The following is a 10,770-nucleotide window of genomic DNA, read 5'->3' as shown; positions in this document are numbered from 1 at the left end:
GAATAATTGAAATTAATAAGATTATCCATTTTTATATATAAATAGCAAATAATATTTTTTAATATTTTAGTTTGAAAATCTTATAATTATTTTAATCCTGATTTTTATATATTTATACAATTATATATATATATATATATATATATATTATAATATATTATTATTATATATATTATATAATATATATTATAATATATATATTATAATATAATATAATATATATATTATATATATATATATATATATATATATATATATATATATAATTGTATAAATATATATATATAAATTTTATTATCTAATATTAATATGTACTAATTATAATAGTTAATACTAATAAAATGCTATTCATTTGTTCTTCAAATTTTGAAAATTCTCATAATATATTATATATAACATTTCTAAATAACAATATTTTGTGCATCATTCATATACAAATTTTAATTTATATTATAAAGTTGCTAATATTCTTGTGAACCCAACACATCCTGCTACAACAGTTTGACCAATACCCCAAAATAATGCATATAATGGTGGCAGTGGATATCGAGATGCTCTGTATACAAAAGCAACAGCAGCAGAGCTAAGAACTCCTGATGTTAGTGGTAATATTACACCCATTATTATAATCAACAATGGGAAGAATCTTTAAATAAAAGTTCACTTATATTATTTTATATTCTAAAAATATCATACATAGAAAAAAATTTTAATATTTTTTATATTTATTCTTAAATTCATTCATAATTTTTTTTAATATGAACATTAATATAATATTGTATTATAAATTTATATACATTATTAATAAATTTATACGTACTTTCCATATTTATGTTGTCTTAATGTAGCAAAACAAATTGCACCAGCTATAGTATGAACAAAAATAGAAGAAAATAGGGCCCATAAAAATATTTGATACCACATTTCTGCAAAAATTATAGATATCGAAAGAGATATTTAAATATTTATATAAAATTTAAAATAATGAAGAATAATTACTTTTATAAGTATGTACATACCAGCAAATGAAGTTAAAGGTGTATAAAAAACATTGCCAGTATTTATATTTCTTAAATTAACTGGTGGTCGCAAAACAGAAATATCTGTTTGTGCTTCCATCATAATTATTTCAAAAATATTTTAAAATATGTTCTCTGTATCAACATTAAGAAAAGTTATAACTTCAATAATGTGATTATGATTGACCATTTTTATGTAAAATAACATTTTATACATAAGTGACAATTAAAACAATATCTCAAAAAAATATTCTTAAATTCCAAATAAAACACAGTATCATATATATATATATATATATATCTTTAATTTTATTTTTTAAATATATTTAAAATGATATTTTAAACAATAAAATTTAGGATTTTTTCTTAATTATATCATTTACTATGAATTAAAAATCAAATAATAAGAAATTGTACAAATTTTAACTTACATCATCATTTTATATTATTTGTACATTATACGTCATATTAATACATACATTTTCATGTTAATAAATTACTTCTACATGTAATAAGTGTTATACTACATTATAGTTAATATCATTTTAAACCTTTTTTAATTACAAGCATAATAACAAGTCAAACTTATCATGTTAGATAGACAAGTGAATATAAAATATATTCAACTATCAGCGCACTCTTTTAAATTTACTTGAAACTAAATAAAATCAATATCATAGACTAACAAAAATTAAATGAGAAATCTTACAAATAATTTTCACTGTTGTATTGTATATAAAATATTATATATAAACAGATTTAATATAAAACTTTTTATATTACATAAATTACAGTATTAAATATAATTAATTTCTTTATATATCTTTTTTTATAGAATTATAGAGATTTTACATATTTATTGCAATTGGCTATAATATAAAGCAATAAATATTTAAGGTTCATTTACACAATACGTCAGATATTTATCGAAAGTTAACTAGGGGATTTAAATTGAACAATACTTAAACGGAATTTGACAATATTGATTAAATTTAAGAAAACTGAAAAAAATAAAATAATATATAAAAATGGATAATCAATCAACATCTTCAGCATCTTTTTATGAATCTTCTTCACAGTATAAAGAAGAAAATACTATATTACTTTATCAAAACATAAAAATGGTTAGAGGTTATATTTACATATAAAAATAAAATTTGTACGTTTTAAATACATTTATTTTTTTTGTATTGTATTTTATTATCTCTTTTTATAAAATTATGTGAAATAATATTGTTATTTAATTTTATAAAAATTACATTTATAATTTTTTTATTTTAATTTGATTTCAATATATGACATGATAATTTCTTTTTTCTTTACAGATTTTGCAAGATGTATTGAAAGGTGTAAATGATGTTGATAAAAACTTAAAAGATATAGAAGGAGACATCATAAATACAGCTAAATTGCTTAACGCAATTGAAATAAAATCAAATGAAATTTAATTATTTTTTTATATTAGTATTAAATAATGTACAAATAAAAAATCCAAAATAAATAAAATTTTTTCTAATTTTTAATATATATAGTATTAAAAAATATATTTTATTCATAAAATTTAATTCTTATTAATCTTTATTATTATTTAAAATTTGTGTGTATTTAAAATAGTTTTTCTTAACATAACATAATGCAATAGATCGATAATATTGCTATTTCTATTTGATCGTCTCTGACGATAAAATATCCACTGATTGTAATTCACGATTTTGGATTATCGCAGTAGGTAATCAAATCGATCGAACATAAACTAATGAATATAATGAATAAAAATTGAAAAAAATACGATCTATTGAGAAAAATACGTATTATATCAAAATAAAATTAAAAAAAAAAACTTATTTAATGAAATAATAATATAATTTTATTTTTTAACGATTAATTTTTAATGATTTTTTATTGTTTTCAAAATTTATTAATTTTTTTCATTTATTTTAATAATGAGTAATTTAATATTAATATAATAATAATAATAATAAATACATTAAAATAGTTATGCACTTTTCTTTTAATTTTAAAGATGTATATTTTTATATCAATTTTTTTATTTTAATTTAATTTAAATTAAATTAATATGACATATAATTTATTATTTTTAATTTATTATTATTTCATATAATTTATAAGATACAAAAATTATAAAAATATTAAATATCTAATATTTATTAAAAAATTTTTATTTTTCTATTCGAAATAATATAAATTTATTATAATAATATATATTTCAAGTTTTCTAAATTATCCAATCATCCATTAAAATTAAAATTAAAATTATTAAAAATCATCCAATTTTTTATAATTTTAAAATATTTTATTTTAAAATTATTTTATTCGAAATTAAAAAAATATACGAATTAATTTATAATATAATTTATGATAAATTAAAAGGAATAAAATGCTAAATTTTCCAATATCGTTTCATCAAGGAAAAGTTAAAAATAACAGCAAATTCTTATATATTAATAATAAAAAATAATAAAAACAATAAAATAATAACTAAATAAAATAATAAATAAAATAAAATAAAATAATAAAAATAATATATATATATTTTATGTTTAAAAATATATCCTTTTCAAAAATTAACATATATGTAATATATATATATATATATAAAAATATTCATAACATACTATAATATACTATAGTATACATTACAAAAATAATAATTAAAATAACCTATAAATATATTATACAATATTATTGTAATAGCGTACGATAAAATTCCATTGATGAAAGTTCAAATTTGTTTAATTACTTTGAAAAGGAGCTCATTAAATAATGTTTTAGACCTATAGAATCCATCATCGTTAAGTTACAAGCATAATCCACAATTGAGCAAGATCAATTTTCGTTACGATATATTCTTTTAATTTATCGAATATCAGTAATTATTTTTCATCATTTGCGGTTGGTTCACATATTTTACGTTACATTTTGATCAATTGAAGGGGTACCTCTAGAAAAATTTCGGCAGCTGAAATTCCAGTTGAGTCCGACCGAGATGATGCTAGTTGGGGGTAATTGTGATCGCCTCCTTCCTGGTACGATCAGTTTCAATAAAAATAATTATCGCGGTAGTCTCTTTCGAAGTAAAAATCGATGATGAGTATAGAGGGTGGAAGTAAATTGGGTAGGACTATTACGTGTGCACAAACGCACGGATAATGAATTCAATTGTTTGGTGTGGTTTTTATTACTCCTACTCCTCTATATATCGTCCAATCAGGAGTAAGCAAGGATGCCCGTCGCCACATTCGAAATATATAAATGTGTCAATATCTGTTCCTCGACGCTCAGTCAGTATTTTTATTCCTGTCAAACTGATTATTAAATATTGAACAATCGTTTTCCAAGATCGAGAGAAAGTCGACGAAGAAATGGTGAGTTTGATTTTTCAACGGGGTTTCTAGGATTCGTTGTTTTATAGATAGTTTTTTTACCCTCTTTTATGATGTTTACGTTCGTTACACGATTGACAGACGATAAAAATCCGAATTGGCCAGTCTGTCAATAAACCGTGGTTAATTAGAACTTTTTCTAATTAAATATTATTTCTTTTTCTTCATTTTTTTTATACGTATTTTTTTCAAATAAAAAAGAGAAATCCTTTCTATTTCTTTTTTTTTTTTAAGAATTAAAAAAAAATTCTTATGTATAGATATTATGAACATAAGAAACAGAAAAGAAACAAATAGATAAAAGAATTTTTAATAATTTATAGTTTGGAGAAAGAAAGAAAAAAAATTTTTCTTTCATTTTCTTTTTTTTTCTTTTTAATACGTATTTAAAAATATGTTATATTCTTCTTTCAAAAAAAGAAGAGAAAGAAGTAAAATAAAAGAAAAAAATATACGAGAAAAAAATATTTCTTTCCTTTTTTTTTTATTATTTTCTTTAATAATATAAATATCCTATATCTCATATACATTTTAAAAAAAGAAAAGAAAGAATTTCTTTTCCTTTCCTTTTTTTTTTTTTGTTACTTTTTCAAAAAGAATAAATTAATGTTATATTCTAGATGCATACATACATCTAGAAATAAGAGGAGAGTAAAAAATTTTCATTCATATTTCGTCTTTCGTGTTTCATACTGCATATTTCCTTATCGCGGTTTACGGTCTCCCTGATATCATCTCTAGATTACGATGCGTTAAAGGGCTCCGCGGAAAGAGGGCGCGAGATCATAGGGAAGATGCGAAGATTGTATAAGAAGTTGCATCATTCGGTTCGAAACCTCCTCCCGTGATGTGCGCTCCTAGAAAGCATCTCCGGCGCGAGTATCTTTATCGAAAGTTCTATCTCGTAGCAGTACCAGATTCGATATTTTTGCGGACGTTTTCTACGTGTGACAATTACCCATCGTGATTCACGAGTTCAAAGGTAAGGATCGATTCAAATTTTCAGAATAGTATTAACGCCCCGCTATTAATATTAAAAAGCTACGTGACCACGTGCAAATAGATTTTTACGTGAAAAGAGAGATAATAGGGACGGTGAGGTGAGATTTGTTAAATAGCAGAGATAATCGTAAGAAATGACAAGGCGGACGAAATTTTAGATAAATATAAATACAGATTTTTGAGAAGTTTATATCACTTCTTAGTTTCTCGAAAGCAGATAACGTACGGAGAACTGCATTCTATTTTTAGTTACATATATTTTAACAAGCAAAATTTCGACCAACTTTCCTCATTTTCACAGGCTGTCCGATTTCTCTTATTTTCTAATCGGTTGACACTTTTCGATTAATTTCATCATAATGTACTCATAGAGGTTTAGAGGTGTTTAAACATTGCTTCGCGATAACATCATCTCACCTGGTCTCATATCAGTTTTTTCGATTACATTCCAGCTGTGTCGTAATTTTTAACCGCAGAATTATACTAACGCAATATTATTAATCCTTTCGATTGCTCGGTGAAAATTGAATTAAAGTTATAATAATCTCTCGATCTTAGATAATTATTTTATTTTAGAATATAAATTATTATTATTCTTTACGCATATATCAATTACAAGAAATGAAAAACTAAAATTTACAAGAAAATTTATATCCAGAATATTTAATTATATATTCAATAACGTAACTAAATTATCAGATGGTATTCAATTTCTAATTTTTCAAAAGAATGCTACTAAAGCAAGCTACTAAACACATTATAGCTTAAAACGTGCTTAAAGAATATTTCAAAATATACCTACATTCATTAAATGTTTCAGATAACATTGTTCACATTAATACCTTGCCGCTTAGATTTATATAATACTTTTTGCTTACGCAACTAATTATTTTCCAGATAAATTAAACGAAACACCACTATGTCATTTGTATTTAAACACCACTATGATCTGTAATAATAGAAATCGAAATATCGAAGGAATTACTTATTCATCTAATTGCGAGACGATAAACCGTCCAATATCTCGGAAGTTTTAGCCACTTTTAACTCCTCCTCGGGGACACGCTGCATGCAAGTGTTTGCAGCAAAAAAAAGTTACGCACACCAACACATCGCATCGTGTATCGCCTCCAGATTCTCCCTTATTTTTTTGCACCGCATGTGTGTTCATTAACGCTCCGCGCGCGAATTCATTTCCAAACATCTTGTCTCGTTAACTGCCCAAGTTACTTAATCTCCTTTAAACGGTACGCGTGACCTTCCTTCCTCCTCTCGCTCAGTAACGCTCTATAACGACCGTCACGGAAAGGAAAAGGGGGAGCGAGAGAAAGCCGAGACGAGAAGACGCCAAAGATAAAATGATGCGGTAGCATCTAAATTTTATTCGTGAACTTGGTTGAGAAGGACCGATCCCGAAGGCGAGGGAACGCCTCAAAGTCACGGTAAACGACGCAGCCAGCACGTTCACGCATTCTAAAATTTTAAACGGACGTGTCGAAGTGGAGGAACCGTGAGAGAGACACACCGATTTAAGTCGAAGAGAGAGATATATGTCATTCGGAAATCGGGTATTCCTCGCGCGACACGTTGTCGGTATATCGTCGGAAGGATACAGGGCGAAGGTATCGAGTGCCGTGTTTTATACGAAGAGAATAAAATACGATAGATAAAGGAAATCTCTTTAATTTGGTGATTTCGATGCTCACGTTAACGAGCAGGCCATGCGACAGATTCAAACGCACGACCTATGGAATAATCCTACCTGAGATCGTCTCGAGATCCTCGTTGTGTGAAACTTGATTTCTTCAGTTTCGAAATTGATTATCATTTCCACGTGTAATTTTAATTTATCGTTCCGTTTTTAAAAAAAATCTTTTCGTAGTTCTAGTTAACAGACATTGAACGAGCCGATCCCCGTAAAACGTGTCGGATCTAAGAAAGTGTGTTAAAATCACGTGAAAAACGCGGTAAAATCGAAGTAAAGATTAGATCGTAATATTATCGGTGCGGTGAAATTATTAAACGAAATTAAGCCATAATGATACGATCCGATAAAGGGGTAAGCAGAAAAGAGAAAGAATGAGATGTGAGATATGTCCTCCCTACATTATCACATATATTTAATTATCGTCCCGTTCTCAAGAGTTTCATTGTTGAATTTCATTGTTGCCAATTGTGTTTATTCGTATCACCGAAGGAAGGTTGAATGAATCGATACTATAAATCTCGCGCACCTAACCCGACAATTAAATCCGCATTGTTATATTCAATCAGAGCAACTTCTGCGAAAAGAGCGTGACGTTAGTGTTCCTCAACATCATTCTGATTCAATCATTGCACAATGTCCTTTCACATTCATCAAATCACGTTCACTTTGATATAATACTGTTATCCCGATGTTTCGGTTAACGATATTAGTCTTCTTTTATTTTTTATACACAATTTTGATTTTATGTTTCAGATGCTGATCAATCTTGTTTTTCTTATTACCATTATTTTCGTTATTACCGTGTATACGGTTTCGGGACATCCCTTTTCGTTCCTACCACGACATGCCGTCGAACGAGCTGCGGAACGTAGGAGCATAAGCAGGCAAATGATAGAACACAACTCTAATTTCCTGACGCCCTTATCGGAATATGGAACACGTTCTGAATCAAAAGTAACAATTAATTTCTATTATATTTCCTTAATCAAATATCTTCTTGATCGGTAAAGAAATGAATTTGATTTGAAAAGAAATATAAAATTGAGATTAATAAAGATTTAATTTCGAAGAGAGATTTGAAAAAAATTCAACTTCTATGAAATCTTCGCAATTTAATCTAATGTTGAACGTTTTGATTTGACACAGCCAGTAGAACCATGGACTACTATCACTCAAAACCCAGTAAACGGTATCGAAACTACTGTGGGGTAAATATGACATATTAAAATAAATGAAAGCGCAAATGTAACAATAATATCGATAATATTATGCTTTTTTGTTATTGCAGAAGCAGGGTGGAATTAGAATGCAAAGCTAGCGGTAGTCCTCCGCCGGAAATTCTCTGGTTCACAGGAAGTGGTAGCAACGAACAAGTGAATATCACGGACAAATGCAATTTTATATTGTGAAGAAGAGAAAGAAGGAAGATATTAATTCGTAATATCTTTTTTGCCGTAGTTAATCGAGTATGTGAAAGCCAGTACGCATTCCTTGTACGATCCATCCGAGGAGTGGAAAGGAGTGGCCAGAATTAATTCAAAGCTCGTGATAGAATGCGTTACTCCGGATGATGCTGGATTAATCTACTGTGCGTCAGTTTCTGCGAGAGAGGTGAAGATCTCTACTCCTACGGTGCTGCTGGTTAATAGTAAGTGGAATATTAACGATCTAAAACTATATTAACATGAAGCTTTGACTAATTGTCACGCAACCCTCTTATTTTGTATGATGCATTGGCATATTTCTCTAATAAATGATTCATAAAACTCTAGATTTTTTCCCATGCATTATTTGCAATTGAATACAATATCAATTGTCTTATTATTTTTTTAAAATAAATGATTATAATAATCTTTTCGATTCACATCAAATCGAATTATTATATTAACGTATTATTGATGAGTATTTAAGATTTCTGACTAAAAAGATATATTTTTATATGTATTTTTTTTTTATGTAAAATAATTACTAATTAACTCAAAAACAATATCACACAAATAATAATTGTAACGTTTGTATTTGAGATTTTTTACTAGAAATTAGTATTACTCTCTGCAACAGACAAAGAAATTGATACACACACAATTGTATTTAAGATTCGAACGAAATAGATATCTATTAACATGATTTTCTTATCGCAGAATAACTAACATTATCTTTGAATTATATTTGAAATATATAATAAATTCTGTATATAAGAAATATTTTAATATTTTAAAGTTATTGGTTCAATTCTTTATTAATTACAATAATGATAAAATCTTAAATGTTAAAAAATTTCAATTTAAATTATCATTTAAAATCTTATTCAACAATTATTCTTTTGTTACAGATGAACGTGGTTTAAATAATTGCAGTTCTGAAAGTGATCCAATAATCACTCTTTATTCTCCTACATTAGTAGCAAATATAGGAGTAACTGTGGTGTTGCCATGCAGGGCAAGTGGCAAACCAACACCGCAAATTACTTGGGTGAATAACTATAACGTACCTCTAAGTTTATCAACTAATTTGCGACATAGAGTATTAGACAGTGGTGATTTAATGATAGAGGAACTCTTATGGGAAGATATGGGTGGTTATACTTGTCAAGCGAAGTCTGGAAATCGTCAACAAGTTGTCAGTACATTCCTTTACCCTTTGCGCGTAAGTTTCTATACTTTTATTTAAATTTAATATTTTTTAATTTATTTAATATTTACTTTAAAATACATTATACAGAAAATATTTAATTTTTTGACGATTTTATAAATAAAATCATTTAATTTATGAACAAAACTTTCTGAAAGAAAAAGTTTAAATAAATGTGTATTATTTTTCAGCCCGAAAAAGAAGTATCTCGGACAGTTAAATAAATTATGGAAGAATAAATCCGGATTGATCTCTTTCTACTATTGTACGATATGCAATCTTCTTGCAAAATTTCGGTGTTCGTTAGTGGTCATATGATATTATTTTTAAGTATGAGCACTATGCATAATTCTATGCAGCGAGATTATATTTTGGTACTAAAAACATGACAATGCGTTCAAGAATTAACAACGCTTCGTTTAATTATTATCAATTAAAACGCAGCCATTATTTTACTTAAAAGTTTTATAATAGATTTTAAGGTGCCAAAGAGTTTTATATTCGATTATGATAATGACTTTAGCAAGTTTAAAATAGCAAGTTAAGCTATATATTTCAATATTTAATTATTATCTATATTGCGATACCTCTTAAACGAGGATTCATCTAGTTTAAACAAATTATTTATTTATTTTATATATCGACTTAATAAGTAGATATAATAAAAAAGATTTCGTTTAATCTGATATGATAAGATTTGCTAAATTCTATGTAATTTTATATTCGATGAAAAAAACATCGATTCTTTGACTTCAATTCCTATTTCGCTTATTATTATCAATTAATACTTTTTATCTATTTTAATCTTTCATCTGAAAAATTATCATAATCTATTGTCTATTGTAAACTGCTATATTTTTATGTATAAATAAATGTATTTCATTTCGTACAGTGTTTATAAATTTGCACTATATTTATTTCCTATTATTTAATTTTTAAATTAAAATTTAATTCATTGTATTTCTTAATTAATGTAAAAAATTTAAAGAAAAATGAAGTGATCTTG

The 10,770-nt window shown here is 26.1% G+C and overlaps 2 protein-coding genes and 1 long non-coding RNA gene across 6 annotated transcripts; 2 read left to right on the top strand and 1 right to left on the bottom strand.

Annotated features, from left to right (window-relative positions):
• Positions 1 to 351: 351 nt before the first annotated feature.
• LOC108002359 (transmembrane protein 170A) lies at positions 352 to 1,678 on the bottom strand. Its single transcript, XM_017064002.3, has 4 exons — positions 1,451 to 1,678; positions 1,020 to 1,154; positions 821 to 926; positions 352 to 646 (listed from the first exon to the last, which is right to left on the bottom strand). The coding sequence occupies exons 2-4, from the start codon at positions 1,120 to 1,122 to the stop codon at positions 451 to 453; spliced, it is 405 nt and encodes a 134-aa protein (XP_016919491.1). The 5' UTR covers positions 1,123 to 1,154; positions 1,451 to 1,678; the 3' UTR covers positions 352 to 450.
• A 45-nt stretch (positions 1,679 to 1,723) lies between these two features.
• LOC133666951 (uncharacterized) lies at positions 1,724 to 2,542 on the top strand. Its single transcript, XR_009831861.1, has 2 exons — positions 1,724 to 2,143; positions 2,345 to 2,542. It is a non-coding gene; the product is annotated as an uncharacterized LOC133666951 (long non-coding RNA).
• Positions 2,543 to 4,245: 1,703 nt separating this feature from the next.
• On the top strand, positions 4,246 to 10,666 carry LOC108002353 (neural/ectodermal development factor IMP-L2). 4 transcript variants are annotated; one of them, XM_017063990.3, is made up of 7 exons: positions 4,246 to 4,405; positions 7,887 to 8,087; positions 8,280 to 8,341; positions 8,422 to 8,506; positions 8,592 to 8,781; positions 9,466 to 9,779; positions 9,956 to 10,666. In XM_017063990.3, the coding sequence occupies exons 1-7, from the start codon at positions 4,403 to 4,405 to the stop codon at positions 9,986 to 9,988; spliced, it is 888 nt and encodes a 295-aa protein (XP_016919479.1). In that variant the 5' UTR covers positions 4,246 to 4,402; the 3' UTR covers positions 9,989 to 10,666. The 4 variants fall into 4 exon arrangements, with proteins under 4 accessions (XP_016919479.1, XP_016919480.1, XP_028524808.1 ...); XM_017063991.3 differs by lacking the exon at positions 4,246 to 4,405 and adding an exon at positions 5,173 to 5,405; XM_028669007.2 differs by lacking the exon at positions 4,246 to 4,405 and adding an exon at positions 5,996 to 6,867.
• The last annotated feature ends 104 nt before the right edge of the window (positions 10,667 to 10,770 follow it).

This window comes from Apis cerana, linkage group LG11, assembly GCF_029169275.1.
Source record: "Apis cerana isolate GH-2021 linkage group LG11, AcerK_1.0, whole genome shotgun sequence".
NCBI classification, from domain to species: Eukaryota; Metazoa; Arthropoda; class Insecta; order Hymenoptera; family Apidae; genus Apis; species Apis cerana.
The sequence above is the reverse complement of the archived record's forward strand: the minus strand, read 5'-3'. Positions and strand labels throughout refer to the sequence as shown.